Source organism: Ctenopharyngodon idella, chromosome 10 (assembly GCF_019924925.1).
Source record: "Ctenopharyngodon idella isolate HZGC_01 chromosome 10, HZGC01, whole genome shotgun sequence".
Lineage (NCBI taxonomy): Eukaryota > Metazoa > Chordata > Actinopteri > Cypriniformes > Xenocyprididae > Ctenopharyngodon > Ctenopharyngodon idella.
The window spans coordinates 26,357,574-26,379,876 of record NC_067229.1 but is presented as its reverse complement, the minus strand read 5'-3'; the positions used below and the strand labels follow the sequence as shown (position 1 = coordinate 26,379,876).

The window sequence follows — 22,303 nt, the reverse complement described above, 5'->3', positions numbered from 1 at the left end:
ACTCACTGACAGCAGTGTTCTGGTGTCACACCCCTCCTCTTATCCAACCTCTCCAGCCGTAAGTCAGGATTGCACAGTGATAGGACGAAAGGGGTGCTGATGATTCAAGGGAGAGGCAGAGGTTATACTTCCTAACCAATAAGAATCATTTTCATTAAAAGTGGTGAGTAATTTCAACTGGCTGCTGCAACAGATAAAGTGTTGTGAAGCTATCAACTGAAAATTGGAGATACTAGAAATTTTCCATTTAACTGAAAGTATCAGCATCTGCTTTCCTTGCCACATTGTCACCTTTAACTTGCTCACTGGTGCGAATTTTTTTTTTTTTTTTTTTTTTTTTTTGAGAAGTGCTATAGAGATAAAATCAAATTGGATGGGATTTAATCTGGTTGGTTTACCTTTTTTTGATAGAATATATGTATGTGTGTGGTTAGCGATTCAATATACTAACTATATAAATATATATATAAATCCATATAACTATGCGCATACAGAATCTATGATTGATGTCTGTCTATAGCAGCAGAGGCGTCAGTGCAGCAGTGAACGGGTTAAACGCACAGCACAGCCAGTGCAATTATCTGAACTATTCCAGCGTCATTCTGGGAGTTTATCGGGACAATTTCACTGCGCAACGTGTTTAAACTGTAATGTAAAGCCACGACCGTTTCTGTTTTTACATAGTTTGCGAGTAATTTGTGGAGATCGATCCGTCACGATTTTTCGTGATCAAATACAGGATGGAATAAAGGTTTGCAAACAAAAATAAAGAGAAATCGAAAATCCAATTCTTTCTTTCTTTTCTTGGACATACCTTGCATTGATTTGGAGAACATAATCGTTTTTTTTTGTTAGTTTTTTTTTTTTTTTTTTTTTTTGAGTTTTTACAGTCACTTTGCATTTTAGTTAGCTGCCTTTTCGCCTGCTTTGGAGAGCGCGTAAAAACACTCTTGATTATTTCACACCGGGAGTATTTCGTCCATAAACGCTTTTGAGATGAGCAACGAGTGTTTTAAGCCGCGCTGGACATGTGCACTGCTGGCGATCCCTCAGAAGCCAGTTGGAGAGGAGCGCAACTTTGCTGCGTCTAGGAGATTCACCGGTGATCCATCATCTATCCAGCGCTGTACAGGAACAATCGGGCGCGCAGGTGGACGCGGATCCCGTCATTTCCAGAGCTTAAGAAAGCCTTGTTTGGAGTAATGCCGGGCTCTTGGATCTGTGGTGCGCTGGGCAGGTTGGTGTGTCTCTCTTTACTTGCGCCGAGCGCTTTGATAATGCTCCTTGTTCCCCCAGCATCTCTGGCGCATCCACAACCATGTCAGATTCTGAAGAGGATCGGACATACGGTGAGAGTCGGAGCTCTGCACCTGCATCCACGAGTATTCAGGCAGGATCCCCTCAGCGGGAGAGATCCGGACTGGGATGCAGACAGAGAAACGTGGGAAGACTGGGACATGATCATCCAAAGTGTTCACGGACACGGCTGGAGGGATATTAGGACTAAAAGCTCAGCGAATAACCCACACAAGGCCTCCAAAAGTAAAACCGCACTCAAACAAGTGGGTACGGATGCTGTGTTTCTACCTCGCGACTCTGTTATACTCGCTACGGAGACCCTTAATCGAGTGGTGGGGCTTTTACCCTACAACCTCACCCTTGAGATAGTCATGGCTGTGGAAGCAGGACTTGGAGAATTACCTGCTTTCTCATTTTCCTCGTCATCTACAGCTGCCTGTGGTGATCCTGTGTCGTTCCTGCAAAGTGTTTGCCACACTGTCATTGTGCAAGGAGTTTCTGCCATCATTGCTTTTCCACAAAACAGAGATGAACTGATCAAGTTGGAATTTATTGCCTCAACGCTACAGATTCCAGTCATCAGCGTCGTCCAGAAGGTATTCAAACGCCAGAGTCAGGTGTGTTTATTTTCATAATAAATCATAATGTTTACATATTGTATATACAGGAAGTGCTGTTTTCCCCCAGCACCATTTCTTTCCAGCAGAAATGAAAATAAATGCTGTAATGTTGGGGAACTGCACTACACTCAAATGGAATTAGAGGAAACATGTTGAAATGTCTGAGGAAGCAGATTGATACATTATTTGGAAGCACGAATGAATGAACTATTTTAGTAGTTATTTTAGGGTTTGGGGTTGTAAACAATACACTACAGAGTATAAATGCATGATGAAACTCACTGATACACTTTGCTTCTCAAAAAATGTTTATTTCCCCTTGTGATCACTCAATACATGTCAGCATGTCAGATGCAAAAAGAATGTGTGTCATATAATTATTACACATAGTGACAAGATTTAATTTAAATTAATAACGAACTGAAAATATAGAACTCTTTTAAACTGATTATAAGCTCCTATTTGAATTATGGAGTTGTCACCACCATCATGACAGGTGGTGTTTGGTGGAGTGAGTGAAATAGTAATATAATTTTTAGAAATTAAAGAGCAAATACAATTTGTCATAAAGAATGGGTGTGTCTAATATTGATGCATGTCTTATATTTAGTGCATAAACATCGCCAGTGGTATTTATTAGTGCAACTGATTTTTTTTTTTAAAGACTGGTATTAATGTTCACTACATTTGCCTGTGTCTGAATCTAACTAGCACTGAAGGTGTTTGAGGTCAGATGGGGTTGGATTGCTTTCATTAAACTAATAAGTTTATTATGACACCTGCTGGATCAGCCTAAATCACAAAACAGCAATTTAGATGCCTGTGGCACATGGTGTCTGTAAAAATACATTTTGCTAAACACCCTTAGGGCTGATATCAAGTAGCTTACTTGATATCTGATCTTTTGAGGTTAGCACCATCTTCTGGTCAGGTCTTTGTTTACAAGGATTATGTGAAATTTATCCTATCCAATTTATCTGTAAACTCAGAATCAGTGTTTAGTATCTGTCCAAATAGCAATTAGTCTCCCAATGTGCTTGTTACTGCTGTTCACAGATGGTGGATAAACACAAAGTTCATACCTTTCAACCCAAAGGTTTCTGGGACCATCGCCATCATAATGTTACTTGATTTTTATTTGTTTGGTTCTTCATAATAGTGTTTCTAATCTTTTAGTAATCTTAAATGTAAACAGGGATTTGGGGGTATTGAAAGATAATAAAATGTATTCAATTGATTTTATCGCATATCATTTTACAGAATGAAAGAACTAAAATATAATAATAATACATTTACCATATGTGTAAAAAATTAATATAAATCAAGAATTTAAGAGGTTTGGGGGTGCTGAAAGGGAGGGGTTAAGGGGGTTGTGGTAAAGAAATAGTGGTATCACTTTAGTTTAGGGTCCAATTCACACTATTAACTGGTTGCTTATTAACTTGGATATTATTAGGATATTAGCTGTTTATTAGTACTTATAAAGCACATATTAATTCCTTATTCTGCATGACCATATTCTTCACCCCTTAATCCTACCCAATTCCTAAACTTAACAACTACCTTACTAACTATTTATAAGCAGTAATTAGGAGTTTATCATAGTTAATAGTTAGTTAATAATGAGAATTGGACCCTAATGGTATATAAAGAAATATAATATATAACACATTTAAAAAAGGGCAATTGAGGTATTTTTGCAGCCAATAAATGAGCCTGCATGACGAAATAAACAATAATGCATGAATGAATAAATAAACACCTGTGCCTACCTTACAGACTTGCACTCTAGAGTGAAGTGCAGCAGAAAGCCGCCAGCAGCTGTAGGCAAGTCACTGTCTAAATGAGTGAGTCACTGAATCATTAATTCAAATCAATTCATTCAGAAACGTTGATTCTTTCAGGAATTAAACATGTTGCTATAAGACACATGCAACAGATTTGTTTGGAACAATTTTTGTTGGAGCAAAAACAGAGGTAACACTTTATTTTAGGGTATTTTAACTAGTTGCTTATTAGCATGCATATTACTAGAATATTAGCTGCTTATTAGTAATTAATAAGCAAATATTAATGCCTTATTCTGCATGACCTTATTCTACATTCTTTATCCTACCCAATACCTAAACTTAACAACTAACTTACTAACTATTAATAAGCAGGAAATTAGGAGTTTATTGGGGGAAAAGTCATAGTTAATAGTGAATATATGTTCCCTATACTAAAGTGTTACCAAAACAGATAATATGTGTCAAAAATGTAAGTTACTTAATATTAACTTCTTGATTATTTAACTGTTCTATAATATCAATAACACATTTGCAATATGTTTTTTGGGGAAAAACAGCCTTTTCTCGTGTGATAGCCCCCCTGGTGTGCATCAATCAAGATCCAAGAGGAGTAAAATAATAGCCTAATCTATTTTGAGAAAGTCAACTGTAAGATTAAAACAGTTTAATAAGAGAAAAGGTTTGTAGCCTACTTACAATTTAAAGTTAAATTCCTTCCTGAAGGTTTACTAATTTAAAATGTATTGATTTCTTTCTAAAAATTATGCTGCGTTTATAAACCTGTGTAAACAGGGGGTGCTGCAGCACCCCTGCCTATATCATAATAACAATATAATAGCAACTATATAATTTTGCACCATTTGATGGTTTTGTCATTTGTCATTCTGAGTACCTTTCAGGATATTCTGAAGGATTCAAGGTTATGAAAAGACAAACGGAAATTTCATCAAATTACTCTCCACAGGCCCGAAGGACAGGGGTGTATCAGATCAGCCATTTTTAACGATTCATCTTTAAAACTGCTGGAAACGCACATAATTGTATCACCCTCCAGTGCTTTTTATGACACAGTGGTAATATCTGGCGCTATCCCAGCTTGCAAATCATTTAATGGCATGGGCCCCCTCAAGATAAAACACATTCCAGATGATGTAGTCATTCAAAACCTCTAAGTGGTTAACCTCACTTCTTAACTTGTTAGTGGTACTTATTGATCTCCCACTAGTTAGGTCAGTTAGATCTCATGACAACTCCTACAGAAAATAAGTCTGACTTTGTATAGACATGTTAAAATAAATCCCTGGAAATCTTTTCCTTAATCAATTCTGATTAGCCTGTTTTCTGCCATCACATAATTGCAGCCCCAGGGGAAATTAAATGGCTCGGCTAAGCATTTGATCTGCCAGTGTCTGTTAAGGTCTTGATTTCCTTTGCAGGACAATGCCATGTTATTAATGGCAATTATATCATTAAAACAACAAGATTCCAGACTTCATGTAATAAATGTTTCTAAATGTCCACTGTACTTAGTGGGTAATGTTTAGAAGTTGATAGTTTAGAGGTTGATACTAAGTATATATTTTCATTTCTACTGGAAAGAAATGATATACTCTATATTCATATATTGATGGGTATGAATGATTTTCATACCTGGAAAAGACCTGAGAGAGTCAATAAAGCACACTTTTGACCACTGGTCATGTTAATGGACATTTAAGTAAGACGGAAAATCAAACAATTAAATTATTTGGTCATTTGAAATACTTCAGCCAACATTTCTGAAATCAAAATCAAATCATTTAGGCTTATTGAATACATTTTGTCTTTAGAGCAACATGATGCAGTTAAATATAGCATGGAGATGCTAATTAAAAATCAGAACTGATTTGACTATTTTCAGACTCATCAAGTTTCAAATGTTTTAAACTAGTTTTAAAGTTCTGTCCCCTCTAGATGCAATTCTTTTTCAATGCATCACAAATGGAACCAGAGAGTGCTTAAAGTAATTGTTTTCAGGAGCAAAGAATTGCACACTTGGACATCATGTTGAAAATCTAAATATTTGTTTTCCCCAGAGGAGAATCTGCTTCAGAAACTCAATTTGCAAACAGGAGGAGACATTCCATCAAATCATGCATTATGATAAATATCTGTTGGAATTTAAACTCATGCCTTCCCTCTATTTGGCAGATGGGAAAAGATGTGCAAAACTGCACACTTTCAAAATCGACTACATTGTAAATGCACTACTTAATGCACTACTTGCTGTCTCAGAAAAAAAACCCATCAAAGACAGAATGAAGTTTTTGGCAGAATACGGGAAGTTGTGTGTTGAGGGATGAATCACAGTGAAACACGAGTTGCATGGTGATGCTCCAAAGCAGTGTCTTTGAAATTCTGCTGAGAAGTATAATAATAAATGCATCTTTACCACAGTGAAGCATGGAGGAAGAGGTGTCATTGTGTGGGGAGCCTTTTAGTTGCTTGGTATTGGTGAGCTACTTCAATGTGAAAAGTCATTTACTGCTTTGGAGTACAGGAGAATATTGCAGAATGGCGTGCTTCCCACAATTGAAAAGTTGTTATCTAAAGAGGAATGATCAGATGTTATTTTTCAACAAGACAATGCTCCTGCCCAAATTGCAAAGACAACCAAGAAGTCCATCAGGCTCATGTTTTGGCCTGGTCAAAGTTCAGATCTGAACCCTATATTTGGTCTCACATTAAACTTAAATGAACTGGGAGACGTTATTCAACTATTCATGAACTATTGGAAGCCATTAACTTTGAGTGGAACAACACTGACTCTTCTTACTGTAAAAAGCTATCTGCAAGTTGGGAAAGGCTATTCCGTGATATGTGGTTAAATGTTTAAGACCATTAAAAGACCACTAAATATTTTGCCATTTTTGGCTTGGTCTTTTTTTTTTCTTTCTTTTTTTTTCCAGGAGTTTAGATGGAGAATTGCCTGAATGAGTAGTCAATCAGTCTTTCTTAAAGAATATAATTATATAAGCATAATTAGGCAGGTTTTACATTCACCTCACTCTAAATACAACCTGTCTGGATGTGTTAAAAACCCCCAAGCAATTATTTGATGTCTTTCCTGCATTGATATATTTTCTATTGAAACGGGGTGGTTTGGGTGGGACTTATTGAACTTGTTATGTTTTGATACAGCACAGCCATGAATCATAGTTGTGTCCCAAATTATATACTATATGCACTATGTATTATAGTATTATATACTATACTAAACTACGTACTGTGTACTCTACTGTCTAGTCTATGACATTTAGATGGCTGTCCAACATTCCAACAAAGTATCCAACATTCCATCCTTCCTTTTTCCAGTTAAATAAGTGCATCATCTGGGTATTTAAAGTGTACTTCTTATTGTTGGAATGTTCAGTGTGTACACACAACCCAAACTATTTATACTACAAAACAGCACAAGTATGCCAATTGTGATGCACCTCATGATTTAATTCTTGCTACCATAGTACCATATAGATGACCTCAAAGCTAACAGATATAAATGACTGAAAATATCGTCCACAAAACCATGCTAATTTTAGCACTGCTGCTAAAAATATAAAAACAAATTAAGTCTAGATGAACCAGTCAACGTCACTTATCAACCAGTTGGACATTGGATTGTTGACCAACGTGACTCGTCCTTACTACACTAATTTCTCTGTAATGATATTCTCATTTATTTCTTCCCAGCAGAACTCACTCCATTTCCAGATGGCCATGCAAAATCCTCAAACCTCTCAAGCAGATCTCATCTTCTCCCTACTGTCCATGAATAACTGGTATGATGTCAGTCTGGTGATGTGTCAACAGATGAACATTTCAGACTTTGTCTTCTTGCTCCATAACAACTCCAAATTTCATCTGGGGACAGTTCTCAAGATATCCACCAACAGCAGCTCCAAAAGTGACTTTCAAACGTCACTTCAAGGTCAACTGGAGTCCATCAAAGACTCAACATCTACTATAGTGACCTTTGGATGTGACATCAGGGATATAAGGAGAATCTTTACCACCATTGCAAAGTTTGGTCTGATTCTTCCTGATTACCGCTGGATAATAGGAGACTCTCAAAACGTGGAGGAATTACGGACAGAGGGGCTTCCCTTGGGTCTTCTTGCACATGGTCAAATGGGCGAGCCTTCACTGGATCATTATGTCCAGGATGCTTTAGAGCTGGTGGCACGGGCAGTGGGATCAGCCGCCACTGTGTCTCCAGAGCTGGCACTGATTCCTGGCATCACAAATTGTCTGGCAAGACTTGAGACTAAAAATCTCACATCAGGAACCTTTCTGTCCAGGTATTTTATTTAGCTCACTGTCTGATATTTTGTAATATTTGTGTTATTTAAATGGCATCACAGACATGCTCCAAATGAAAATGCTGCACCAAAATGTTATGCTGCCTTTTGTACACTCTTAACAATTCATAAGTTCGCCTGCCCATTCAGTCTGAATGGTTAATGGTAAAACAAACTTGGCTTGCTGTCCTCGAAAGAGGCTTGAGCTCCCAGTTAAACCCCCCTATAACAGTACTGCGTAAAGAGAGAATAACAGAAATAGAGGAGGAGATGGGGAGGAGGAGGGTTGCTGGAAGAATTGTTGCTGGGATGACGCAGTGACTGCTGCTTATATACGTTCGTAATGATGATTGACAGGACTGAATGTTTAAGCTCCTCCCGAACCTACGTTTGGAACTACATTAAGTAAAAGTTCTTTTTTGGCATCTATGGTTCCATGAAGAACCTTTGACTGCCATGGGATCTTTCTATTGCGCTAAAGGTTCTGTGTAGTGGAAAAAGGCTCTTTAGGTTATTAAATTGTTCTTTTAAGAACTGAAAAAAAAGAAGAAAAAAAGGATCTGTTAAGAAATGTTCTTTGGGGAACTAACAATGGTTCTTCTATGGCATCACTGTGAAAACCCCCTTTTGGAACACTTATTTTTAAGAGTGTACATTCTTTCGGCTAAATTCTAAGAAAGCATCAAATTTACGATTTGTAGAGAAGACAAGCTCAAAATGCATTGTCTACTTAAACAGCAATGTAGAGTGAGTAGAGTGTTCCAAATCATATCTTATTAGGTTCCATTTCATTTGGAATGCTGCCTTAGAAGGCAGCAGACAAAGCTGGAACAGAGATACGCTCTCAGTTTCCACCAGCCTTTTAGAAAGGTTACTTTTTACATTATGTAAAATTTGACAATTTTTGACAGACCAACCATGTCAGAATTCTGATAATCTGTGACCAGTGACTATACTGCATGTCTGCATATTATATAAGGATTATCCTCTTCATCCACAGCTGAGAGGAGCTTTTTAAGACAGCATATCAAGAGCGTTTTCTCCAACACTGCACTGTCAGGAAACTACTTCGCCAACTTCCAACCAAACTGCCTCAAGACTTAAATTTCACATGCTCAGCACTCCTACCATTACTGATTTAACAGGGTTACTGTTGCAGAAAAAAAAAAAAAAAAAAACTCTACATTGAAGAGAGAAAAATACAAGACACAATAATACCTTTCCCTAAACTGAAAGGTCAGTCAAGTAGCTAAATGGTACAGCTTACCCATCAGGCAATGGGATCAATGTGAAGTTAAAGCATTAAAGAAAAATGGCAAGGCATTTGCACAGACATTTAACTTTTGTAACCCTACATGTTTACAAATTAAACAGAATGTACAGTAAAAAATCATCAGTGTTGGGGAATCTTCTATAAGCTTTTAGATTTCCAAGCTGCTAATAATTTGAGGTGGTTAATCTACAGATAAATGCTAATAGTAAAAATTACATTTGGACGAAAAGTAGTTAGCTATGCTATACCTATGTTAAGAAACTACACAGGAGCCATTAAAGGGGCTGTATCTTACAAGTTGTTCAGCCTATTTTATATTTTGCAATTAGAGCAGAATTTATATGGCACAAAATACGGATCTCATAAAAACAAAAATGTGACAAAAAAGAATCGCTTTTTACTAGAAAAGCTACACTGTTTTAAAAACAACCCAGCAATGATCATGCTACTGCAAATGTGGCATGGAAGTTAGTAGCGCTATTTTATTTTTACTGCCCAATCTAAAGGTAATGTAGAGTGGGACTTGATTTTATCTATCAGGATTTCATTTAATTATAAAACATTGGGCTTCATTATTTGGAAGCAGCTATTTACACTACAAGTATACTACAAGCGTTTCTGTGGTATTGTGGTAGATTCTGTTTAAAGGATAAATACACCAAGTATCTTTCTTTGATGAATCGTGCACAGTAAAGGCCCATTTACACCAAGAATGTTAACTATAGTGATAACTATATAAAGCGTCTACACCAACGCATGAGACTGTTCTGTTTATTGTAAGCACACAATGCTATGTCACCTGCAGCTTTAAATGCTCGTGCTGTTTAAAGTCAGATAAATTCTGATTGGCTGTCAATGTTTTATCATTCATCAACTGGAAAAATCATTCTGAAAATGAACAATATCATTTCTGTTTTATTATAGTTGTGGTGTGGACTCTGCTATTCTCATATAGAATGATTATTAAAACTATACAGTTATTATTATCATCCTTGGTGTGAACAGGCCATTAGATCAGTGACATTTTGTTATAAAAGCAAATTAGGTCAATTTTGCTTTAGTGCTTTTGCTTTAGAATTAGACTGGATTAACTTCTATGGATTAGATGAAATCTATTTTCTCTTGATTCTCAGATACATGGCCAACACGTCATTTGATGGCCTGAGTGGCTACGTCAATGTTCAAGAGGAATCTACCATCATCTCTGAAAACAATCACTTCATATGGAATTTACAGCATGACCCAATAGGCAAGCCCATGTGGACACGTCTCGGCAGCTGGAAGCAAGGAAAAGTGGTTATGGATTATGGTGTTTGGCCTAATAAGAGACAGTCTCAGACAGGGGCAGACTGGCGGCATTCCTCACGTCTACACTTGCGAGTCGTCACCCTGGTAGAACACCCGTTTGTCTTCACTCGAGATGTTGATGAAGAAGGTTTGTGCCCGGCTGGCCAGTTTTGCCTTGACCCCCTAACAAACGATACAGCCTTGCTGGAAAGTCTTTTTCAGGGTTTACAAGGTGCCAATGACACCGTGCCCATAGAGTTTAAAAAATGTTGCTATGGTTATTGCATTGATCTTTTAGAGAAGCTGGCAGAGGACATGGGGTTTGACTTTGACCTCTACATTGTGGGAGATGGAAAATACGGAGCTTACAAGAGTGGTCGCTGGACAGGGCTGGTCGGGGACCTCATGAGTGGGGCTGCACATCTGGCTGTCACTTCCTTTAGCATCAACTCAGCACGCAGTCAGGTCATTGACTTCACCAGCCCGTTCTTCTCCACCAGTCTGGGAATTCTTGTCAGGACTAGAGATACTGCTGCACCTATCGGTGCCTTCATGTGGCCCCTGCACTGGAGTATGTGGCTAGGAATATTTGTGTCTTTACATGTGACAGCAGTGTTCCTGACCTTCTATGAGTGGAAAAGCCCTTTCGGGCTGACCCCAAGGGGAAGGAACAGGGACCGTGTGTTTTCTTTCTCCTCTGCGCTAAACGTTTGCTACGCAATCTTATTCGGCAGGACTGCCGCCATTAAGCCGCCAAAGTGTTGGACTGGGAGATTCCTCATGAACCTCTGGGCCATTTTCTGTTTGTTCTGTCTGTCAACATACACAGCTAATCTCGCTGCTGTAATGGTTGGTGAGAAAACCTACGAGCAACTCTCAGGTATACATGATCCCAAGGTAAGAGTAACTTGCGTGCATCATTTTCAAATTATGTCAAAATGACTGGCAGGCTTGCAACTTACAAATAGTTAAGAGGCTAAAAATATACTTACTGGTTGCTGAAAATGGTCCTCTTGCTTTTCAAGCTCCACCATCCATCACAAGGTTTCCGCTTTGGAACTGTTCGAGAGAGCAGCGCTGAGGACTATGTGAAAAAAAGCTTTCCAGAGATGCATGAATACATGAGACGATACAATGTCCCTACAACCCCTGATGGAATACATCATCTCAAGTAAGTCGTAATCGTTATTGCAAAGTGGCATAGATCACTGAAGCAGCACTAATTTACTGGATGCCCTCTACCACGTCCTTCTTAGATGGCTTTCGCCTTCTTGCTATGTTGTACAAATCCATGTGGTTTCATTGTACAAGTCTAGGAAAGAATAGACTTGTTTGACTGATGTTTGGACTGTGCGAAAACACATAGAAAAGAAATCAATCAATCAATCAATCAATCAATCAATCTATCTATCTATCTATCTATCTATCTATCTTTCTATCTATCTATCTATCTATCTATCTATCTATCTATCTATCTATCTATCTATCTATCTATCTATCTATCTATCTATCTATCTATCTGTCACCATATGGGAATCAAAACAACAGATATGCTGGGGAACAACAGTTTATGTTGGGGAAGCAAGCAGGTTTTTCTTATTATGCTGTACATTTTGAACCCTTGAGCTCTTAAAAAAAAAACAAAAAAAAAAACAGAAGTATGCTTTTGTTAAAATGTACTGCAGGGATGTATTTCTTGACACGGCCTCTTGTCAGGGCACTTAAACTAAAATGTCAGTGAGCTTAAGTTAGCTTTTGCTTAGTAAGTGATGGGCAGGATGGATGGGATGGGAAACCTGACCATCAATTAACATTAATATATAAATTATAGCTATATATTTAAAGAAAACATGTTTTGTTTTTTTGATACTTTTTTTTTTTTCGTTGTTGTTTTTAGAAGTTATGGACGAAAATGACTGAAATCAGGCTTTTTAACACATATGTACTTAATTGTAGGAATGTCCCAAGCAAATAAGTCAATGCCAAGAGTTTCCAGACAACGTCACATGAGTGTTCGACCGGCCACACTTAACTAAGTTTTAAAGAGGTTTTCCTCCTTTCGTAAACCTCTGTTGCAAGTCTGAAACTCCTCTTTTGAGTCTCCACAACCTTCAGGACATGATTTGATGCAGTCCTCAAATCAGACTACATACTCCAAAATATTGCCACAGTGTATAATTCCTTCAAGCAGGGCAGAATGAATAGATTTCAGGAGAAGTAGATTAAATTTGCAATATTTTCCTAAGAAGGTTAGCAAGGTCTCTCCTTTTAAATCAGTCCAGCACGTGTTTTTGCAAGATAGCATACTTTTTGAACTGCGTAGGATATACAAGGGTGCAACTGCTAGTAGTAAAGTCAGGTTATGGACTCTGTGTTCCCGTCTACAAGTGTGTATAGGTATTTGGTTCTAGTAGATTTGGTTCATTGTGAGGACTTTAGGACTAATTGACTGACTCAACTATACTGATCAAAAGTTCATATTGTGACTACATGACATTGTACCTCCATAGAAAAAAGAAATAAAATTGTCTGGATGCAGCAAATACTGTCTGTGTGTCACTGTATAATAGCAAACTGTTTGATGCTCTTTCAGGAATGATCCCCAAAAGCTGGATGCTTTTATAATGGACAAAGCTCTTTTAGACTATGAAGTGTCCATTGATGCAGACTGCAAAATGCTGACAGTGGGAAAGCCGTTTGCTATTGAAGGCAAGTAACTGAATGCTTTTTACTCACTTGTTATTGTTTATAGGTTACAGAGTAAAACTGTGCACATGCTGCTCTAATAGCTAAGATAAAAAAATACATTTCCCTTGTGTTCACAGGCTATGGCATTGGGCTCAAACAGAACTCTCCTCTGACTTCAAATATCTCTGAGTTGGTCAGTCAGTACAAATCTGATGGATTTATGGACATGCTACATGATAAGTGGTACAAGGTGGTACCCTGTGGTAAAAGAAGCTTTGCAGTCACAGAAGTAAGTCATGATACAAACTGAAAATCAGAAATGCTATAATTTTGATTGTTCACTCAATAAAGCTGTTTAAAGGAACACTCCACTTTTTTTGAAAATAGGCTCATTTTCCATCTCCCCTAGAGTTAAACAGTTGAGTTTTACCGTTTTCGAATCCATTCAGCCGATCTCTGGGTCTGGTGGTACCACTTTTAGCATAGCTTAGCATAGTTCATTGAATCTGATTAGACCGTTAGCATCTCGCTCAAAAATGACCAAAGAGTTTCGATATTTTTCCTATTTAAAACTTGACTCTTCTGTAGTTACATCATGTACTAAGACCAACGGAAAATGAAAAGTTGTGATTTTCTAGGCCAATATGACTAGGAACTATACTCTCATTCCGGCGTAATAATCAAGGAAATTTGCTGTCGTACCATGGCTGCAGCAGGCGCAATGATATTACGCAGCGCCTCTCACAAATGTCTCCGTGGTTGCAAGGCACGCTCCCTGTGCAAACAGGGGGTCACAGGCGCTGCGTAATATCATTGCGCCTGCTACACCCATGGTACGACAGCAAAGTTCCCTGACTATAACGCCAGAATGAGAGTATAGTTCCTAGCCATATCGGCCTAGAAAATTGCAACTTTTCATTTTCCGTCAGTCTTAGTACACGATGTAACTACAGAAGAGTCAAGTTTTAAATAGGAAAAATATTGAAACTCTTTGGTCATTTTTTAAGGAGATGCTAACGGTCTAATCAGATTCAATGAACTATGCTAAGCTATGCTAAAAGTGGTACCGCCAGACCCAGAGATCGGCTGAATGGATTCGAAAACGGTAAAACTCAACTGTTTAACTCTAGGGGAGTTGAAAAATGAGCCTATTTTCAAAAACAGTGGAGTGTTCCTTTAAATATAGTACTGATATAGTTAGGCTACTAATATGCACACTTCAGGGGTGGGACATTGAAGGGCCTGTCTTTTTTTAAGAGTGTGTGTGTGTGTGTGTGTGTGTGATACAGAATATATATAATAAATAATAAGAGGTTCTATGTGAGGGTGATTAAATACTGACAAAATTTCATTCATGGGTCAACTATTCCTCTTTTCTAACCTTAACTTTCTGTTGTCATACCCAGACTTTACAGATGGGAATAAAGCACTTCTCAGGGTTATTTGTCATGCTATGCATTGGAGTGGCCCTGTCTCTCCTCACCACACTAGGTGAACACATCGTCCATCGCTGGCTGATACCCAGAATGCAGGAGTCATCACAGCATACGTACTGGCTCCACACCAGTCAAGTAAGTTCATTTGTAGAGTTCTAGGCTGGTTTTATTAAACATAATTACATGTAATCTTGGTGACACATTTTAAAATGAAGAGAATGTTTTGCTCATTATTTACTTTGTAATTCTCAGCACTTCTTCACTTTAATAATTCTTAATTTAATTGTTTTTCAGAGATTACATCGAGCACTTAACCCGGCTTTCAAAGAAGACAAATTACAGACTGTTGCAAAACCGGAGAAAAGGTAAACTGCTGTCATACTGAAGGAGCTTTTAAATACTTTTTAGCGTTCAAGCAACATTGAATTAAAGTCCTGAAGTAGTGACATTCTTCCAGGAAACACACAAAGAGAAATTTTGAAGAATGTGAACTTGTTCAGCTTTTTCTTGTAATTACAGTAAATTGGAGCTTTCACACTTCTAAAAATGACATAAAGCACCATTAAAGTATCATACAAGTTGTCACATGACTTGTATGCTACAATATTAGTATATTATTAGTAAGTCTTTTAAAGACATTATTTACTGTTCTGGTTTTTATTAGACCAGTTTTGTGAAGCACCTCAGGTAGATCATTAAAAGATTTGACCCACAGAAACAAGGCTGGATTTCCCGATAACGTTGTCTCTTAGTGCGTTACGAAGACTCTAAAGGTATACCTTAACTGAAGATATACCTTTTCCAGGCGTGTTGCCCGAACTATACCTTAGGAGGTTGCTTAAGGTATATCTTCTTAAGTGCGACGTTATCAGGTGCTGTCCATGGCAGTGGTGCTGAATTGGTTGACATCAATGGCTCTAGAATCGGAAATTCACTCTATACAGGGGCTGCTTCACTGCGTTATATGAGAAAGCAGTGGTCTTTATAAAAGAAGCACTTCAGAAGTAGAAATGGCGTTTATCAGGACTCATGGGATCTTATAAAAATAATACAAATTGCAATCGAAATCTATATTGTATTTTATGTATATTCTGAGAGCTCTATATTCTAGATGAGCCCCCAACCCTCGTCAAATTATATAATTGAAAGGGTTATTACTGCAGCTTCCATAGACGTGTGTATGGAATATGACAAGTGCTGACCGCTACAAAGCACATTTGAATTTAGCAGTGAATCTTTGCATTTTATTCTTTACCATTATCCTAATTGAACATTGTGTGTATTACAACTTCAGAATTATATTCGTATAGACTGTCAACAGTGATAAGGTATAGCTAAGAGTGGTCTAGACCAACCTTCCGAATAAATGACTTACAGAAGGTATGCTTAATTAAGAACGTTTCGGGAAACACGTATTAATGTTAAGGTACAGCTTAAGGTATAATTTAAGAACGACGTAGAGTTAAGAAGGTTTCAGGAAATCCAGCCCAAATCATTCATGATTTCTACATTTCTCATGAACACACTAAGGAAAGCTAGGTTAGATGTGAAGATTTTTAGTGATCAATTTCTCACCGAAAGATATAATATGCCTTCACAACACTTGAAATATAGTACACAAGTAAAAATAGATCATTTTTGTTGCATATGCATGGAATATAGCATCCAGTCTTTCAGAAATTCTCCTTTCATGTTGTACAGAAGAAAGTCATATGGATTTGGAATGACATAAGGTTGAGTAAATCATGACAGGATTTTCATTATTGGGACAACTAGTACTTTGAATGACTTGCTTCCTAAAATGTGTATTTATATACTGATACTGTGATATAATTATTGTCCCAATTAAGCTGCAATGTTGGAAACAACCAACAAATGCCATGGAACTCTTTGGGAACTTCCAATTGCAACAGGAGAAAATTGTCCAATCAAGAGGGACAACAAAATGACCTGGAATGTTCACATTGTAAAGAACTGCTGTCCCCACAGGAAAAGAGACAGCTTCCATTACAGGCCACATCTAACGGAAGAACCGACTTGCTGGGTCTTGCCCAGAACCCAATAGTACAGGAATTGACAGACCTGGAAACACAAATCCAGCATATCAAAAAGCAACTGCAGCTTGCCATGAAGAAGAAAAAAGAGCTGGAGCATTATCAGAAGACAGAGACTTCAACCGAGTCCTAGACTTGTGGGAAATATGGCTTTGGAGAGTTTTATGGGTTACATTGTTCAAAGGCTTGGACCTAGCAGTTGGTTATTTCAATTGCAGCTCCTAAGGGAAACAAGACTTTCTCAGCACATTCTCTGAAGCCCTTTTTTTATTTAGAGTTTTTTTTTATTATTATTATTATTATTATTATGATTCCTCATTGAATTGAACTTGAAAAAGGGACAGAGGGAGTCAAAATTGGATATAAGCAGTGTGTATTTATGTATTCCCAGAATTTCAGTTCTGAGGATACCTTGTTTTTACTGTATGTGGCGATGAAAAAAAGACAAAGCATAACTGCCTAAAGGGAAGACATTTATGTGTCAAAATGACATTTATGTAAGGTGTCAAACTGTGATGTGTGATAGCGTCTCCTGCATATTGATACACAGAGCTGAGAACATTTTTAAGAAGAAAGCCAGGTCGTTGTCTTTAGAGTTGTAACAAGAAAGTTAACCTTGAACACACACTGTTAACCTTGAATGGTTATGTTTCTATGAATTAAAATGGCTTTGAGATATATTGAGATTGAGATTTATTTCAGATGTGAGATTATATTTCTTTCAAATCTTCTAAAATTAGATTCAAGTGTCCTTTCGCAATATAATGAATTGTTACGATTTTGATGAGATCTGGTGAAACCATGATGGGAATCATAAGGAAATTAATGGTTCTGGGGCCTTATGGCGTGGCTGCCATCGGAAGGAGCCGGCAGAGTCGCCAGGGTTCATTGGGGCCTGCTGCTGTCCACCATATGGGGAAGAGCAGGCAGAACGTGGCTGCCATCGGACGGAGCCAGTGGAGTCGGCACAGTTCATTGGGGCCTGCTGCTGTCCACCGTATGGGGAAGAGCAGGCAGAACGGGTTGGGACTCGTTGCCGGACACTGGCATTGAAGGAGCCGTTGCCTCCAGTCAGCATCAGGAGACAGGGGAGTTAAAGGCCATCCCACAAGAGGTATCCAGTGCCACTGCCAGGCATTGCAGAGAATTTCAGTGTGTTGTAACTTTGGTGTATATCTAAATTTTAAGTCTAAATTAAGTACTCATGATGAGAATTATTCGATGCCAGTTTCCTCCTTTTTAATAGAACCAGTTCTGAATAGTCCTGTTGAATTTAAATTGCACATAGGCTATATATTGAACCTTTCCATTATAGTCACAATAAAATGTATACAGGTACATACCAAAACAGCTAAGAAAATTAATACATATATTTGTTTAGAAAGGGTTACAAAGCCATTTCTAAGGTTCTTGGACTCCATCAAACAATGCAAGCCTTTACTTCTAAATGGAAAAGATGTTACTGGGGCACCTCATCTGAAAAGTTTCAAAACATCCCAGAAAACCTTTAAAAGAACTACAGGCATCTCAAGCACCAGCTGGTCTGGGTTCATAATTGAGCAATAAGAAGTGTGCAAAGAAAACATACTTAATAGAGAGAAACACAGGGTTGGCATAGTGAATCTATGTGGATGTCTGTGTCTGTCCAACCAGGTACATGTATAAGTTTTACAAATATTTGTTTACTTTTTCACAGGGTTAATAATAGGGAGTCTATGTTAACTCTTAATTGAAATGTTTCCATTTGTGCAACATTACATTCCATTTGAAAATGTACAACCATTCTGTTATCCAAATATAAATCAAAAGAGAATATCAAATATCAAAAACCTTTTCATGCCACTGTATGATAATTTATACAAATCTTGTTCGGTAAAATGTAAGAACACAAGCAGGCAAGATATGATTTTCAGCAGATGTTAATTATCGCAAAGACTGAATTTGAATCCTCTAAGGGCAAAGTTGGCTCCTCTGTGGCTTAGTTAAACCATCCTATTCGTAGCCCATCTACAGCTCACTGCTGCTTCAGTGCCCTCATACATGAACTGTCTTCATCTAAACCTCTCGGGATATTTATTAGAGATTTATGTCAACTTTTCATTCTCTTTGTATAATAATGACTTGAGGCTGATACAAGAAATCATGCTTTAAGTAACTTGATTATGTTTCTCTGACACTTTAGAATACTTAGAATTTAGAATTGAATAGAATTTAAAAGGATAGTTCACCCCAAATTGAAAAGTTTGTCAATTCCGTTTGTTTGAGCCTGTTATTGCCTTTGCTTGGCATTGTCAGATTGTCAGTTACTTTCTTTTTAGATCACAGATGCACTGTTATTGTGATTCATTGGTCCGTTAATGACTGCAAGTCATTCAAACCCTGAAGCAGGAAACAATTCTCTCAAACTCACTGCACAGATGGCATGAGGTTTTGGTGCTGGTAGGAAATGATTTGTTTACTCCAACTTAATGCTGTGTACATTCAACTTTTGCCGTGGAGGTTTTTATTTGCCCATATAACTGGAGAAACTTTTTTTACAGACTTTTCTCCTGAAATATATTTTTTACTGCATGTTCAATTCTGATGTGAAGAGGTCAAACCTGCATTCACTGGGAAGTTCTCTTTCGAAGAGTTCAAGATCCTATGAGTTTTACACATCTCTCATCAATAACCTTGATGGTTTAAACCATGTGACCAATGTTGTTAGAGAGTGTGTTTTACACTTTATTTGGATGGTCCACTTTAGATCTTTGAATATAGATATAGATCACCTTTAGATTATGAATATACATAATGTTGCACCTACATGTCATCTAACTCTCATTAGAGTATTAGTTGAGTATTAGTAGGACTTTTAGGGGTATGATTACAGTTAGTAGAATAAGGGGTTAAGTTGACATGTACTTACTTATAGTCAGTAGAAGTAAAGTTCCAAAACATATTTCGGGAGGAGTGAACCCATCTAATCCTTCAATTAACTGCCGGAGCATCTGCTACAGATTATATGGGCAAACAAACTTGGGAATGTCTTTTGGGGGACCATCAAAATTAAGTGTCAGCAAATATTAAGCAAACAGTCTACTAATACTCTAATGAGAGTTAGTTGACATTTAGGTGCAAAGTTACTTATAGTCAACAGAATGTCTAACGGGGACCATCAAAATAAAGTGTGACTGTGTTGTTTGTTAGAGGCACATCATTATTGTTACTTGATGAAGAATGGATCATGTTTTAGAAGCTGTTCAACTAGATAATTCAAAAGAGTTCAAAAGAGAAACTTTATGGAAAATTTGCAGCTGATGGCATCAGATGACTTGTTCGGAGCTCTGGTGTATTCAATCAAAAGCTTAACCCTTTCATTCATAGAGGTCATTACAATGGACAGCTATTCAAAAAGCATTTTCTTCCATATGCATGGTTGTTGATGGCATAGTTGCACATCAACCTGTCAAGATGTAGATATTTAAGATATTTACTAGAAAATAATACATCATGCCATTCAACATATCCATAACTGGAGTGTTGTAACATAACATTTCTAACATAAGTAGAAATACTACATGAAAGAAGCTGACTTCACATCATTTTACTCCACAAAAAATTTCAAAATTCTATATATGGAAAAATATTAGCCTCATGAGTTGTTAACAGATTATTTGTCAGCATGTAAACAACTACTGTGGCACATGTTTGGAATTGCAGATTTCCTTGCTGTTCATATATATTATATATAATTATATAACATATGGAAACACCATATGGAACACTGCATCCCAATGCAATGAACCAGAAGTAATATTAGTCCTGCTGTTTAACATCTGGACTCATGTTTTCATGTACATAAAAATGCATAAAAAGATAAAATGATACCTAAACACTAAAGTTAAATATTTGGTCATGTGACAATGTAAGTTAATACTGTTTGATTTTTTTTATAGTTGTAATGGAAACGGTTTCAATTTTTTTCAACGAATAGGCAGAATAAAATTTATATGGTACATTAATAACACTATCAATATCAGTATCAATATAACAAAGTATCATCTCAAATTATATGACATAACTCCAGTGTTGGTGTAAGACTTTACCCCTAGTAAAGTAACACATTACTTCTAAATTTATAACAAAATATCAGAGTTACTTTTTCAAACAAGTAAAGCAAGTTTACTTTGTTTTCCCATTTATTGAGTGACAGCTCTCCTGTCCCTATTCTGAGAGAAATCGTAAGTAATCACAGAGGAGTTGTGTGCACTGCTTAAACTGTGTAGACTCAATGTGAGCATTTACTCATCTCACCTGCACAAAAACAGATTCAGTATTCCTTAAAATTAATAAAAAAGTGAAATGCGATTTCAGAAAATTATCCAAACCCGCAATCATTAAACGTTAAATTACACAAATATACTTTATGCATTTAATCTGACTTTATTGAGCAATATCTTTGCTGCTGACCTTCGATGATACAATTTAACCATACTTATAAGCAAATATCAACCTAGAATGGCAGAAAGGTTTGTTTGAGCTGCCTGTACTGCACAAATATAAATTTGCACTTCCTTCAGTCTGGGGATTATTTCACTTTTGGTGTAAAAGGGCCTTTACATTTGCCAAACATTTGCCTTTACATTTTTTTTTTTTTTTTAATTAAAAAACAATAAGCAAGCCCAGCCCAGCTGAGGGAAAAGTACACAAAACACACAAGTAAAATGCATTACTTTCCATAAAAGGTAACTAATTTTTTTTTTTTTTTTTTTTTTTTTAATAGAGTAACACAATAAAAGTAACACATTAGTTTTAAAAGTAACTTTTCCCAACACTGCATAACTTCTTTTTTTTTTAGTTCATAATATCTGTTAAGATGGTTGTGGATATTCTTTTGCCACTAAATATGGGACACACCCATTCTGAGAGTCAAAGTTTGTTTGGTTTGCTCCTGTCGTTTTGCAAAGTCTTGAATTTGTGTTTGGGCTCTAATAGGTTTTCATGCTTGAATGTTCAAAAACACCTTATTTTTCACATATTTTATATTGTTGCAGAACCTCTCCTCCCAGTCTGTCAGTAACGCTCTGTAACCTCTCCTCCTGAAAAGCACAATGTGCTCTGATTGGTTGGGTGGATCAGTGTGTTGTGATTTGTCAACCGCTTAGAGCATGTTTAGGAAATGCCACGCCGCTTACCATAACCGCGAGTTTCAACACACTACTAACGGAACTCAACCAGGCCTCTAACCTTTATATTGTGTATGCCTCGAGTGGGATTTTTTTAATGAGGAATACTGTGAAATGTATGTTCGAGAAAGAAAACATCTCAGGTTACGCATGTAACCATGGTTCCCTGAGAAGGGGAACAAGACACTGCGTCCGAAGACACTTTGGGGAATGCCTTGGCTTGACAATGTTTGAAGAATAGAAACATGACAATGGCATTGGCCTGCGACAGCCTATGACGTCACTCTAGTGCGACTGAGTATAAAAGGAGCACCTGGAGTACACGTCATCAGCATTTGTCTGAAGGTGACC

General features: G+C 37.3%; 1 protein-coding gene across 1 annotated transcript; it reads left to right on the top strand.

Moving 5' to 3' along the window:
* The first annotated feature begins 110 nt into the window (after nucleotides 1–110).
* grin3a (glutamate receptor, ionotropic, N-methyl-D-aspartate 3A) lies at nucleotides 111–21,542 on the top strand. The gene is made up of 9 exons (XM_051909958.1): nucleotides 111–1,916; nucleotides 7,442–8,046; nucleotides 10,453–11,503; nucleotides 11,632–11,777; nucleotides 13,200–13,315; nucleotides 13,432–13,583; nucleotides 14,701–14,865; nucleotides 15,025–15,095; nucleotides 16,581–21,542. Exons 1-9 carry the CDS (start codon nucleotides 1,203–1,205, stop codon nucleotides 16,915–16,917), a joined length of 3,357 nt encoding a protein of 1,118 aa, XP_051765918.1. The 5' UTR covers nucleotides 111–1,202; the 3' UTR covers nucleotides 16,918–21,542.
* Nucleotides 21,543–22,303: the final 761 nt, after the last annotated feature.

What these genes read in the sequence shown, in the direction of transcription:
- grin3a (XM_051909958.1), top strand. Translation starts at nt 1,203, where the DNA reads ATGCCGGGCTCTTGGATCTGTGGTGCGCTGGGCAGGTTGGTGTGTCTC. An exon ending in GATGGAATACATCATCTCAA is followed by an intron (nt 11,778 to 13,199) that starts GTAAGTCGTAAT and finishes ATGCTCTTTCAG; the next exon opens with GAATGATCCCCAAAAGCTGG. An exon ending in GAAGCTTTGCAGTCACAGAA is followed by an intron (nt 13,584 to 14,700) that starts GTAAGTCATGAT and finishes TGTCATACCCAG; the next exon opens with ACTTTACAGATGGGAATAAA.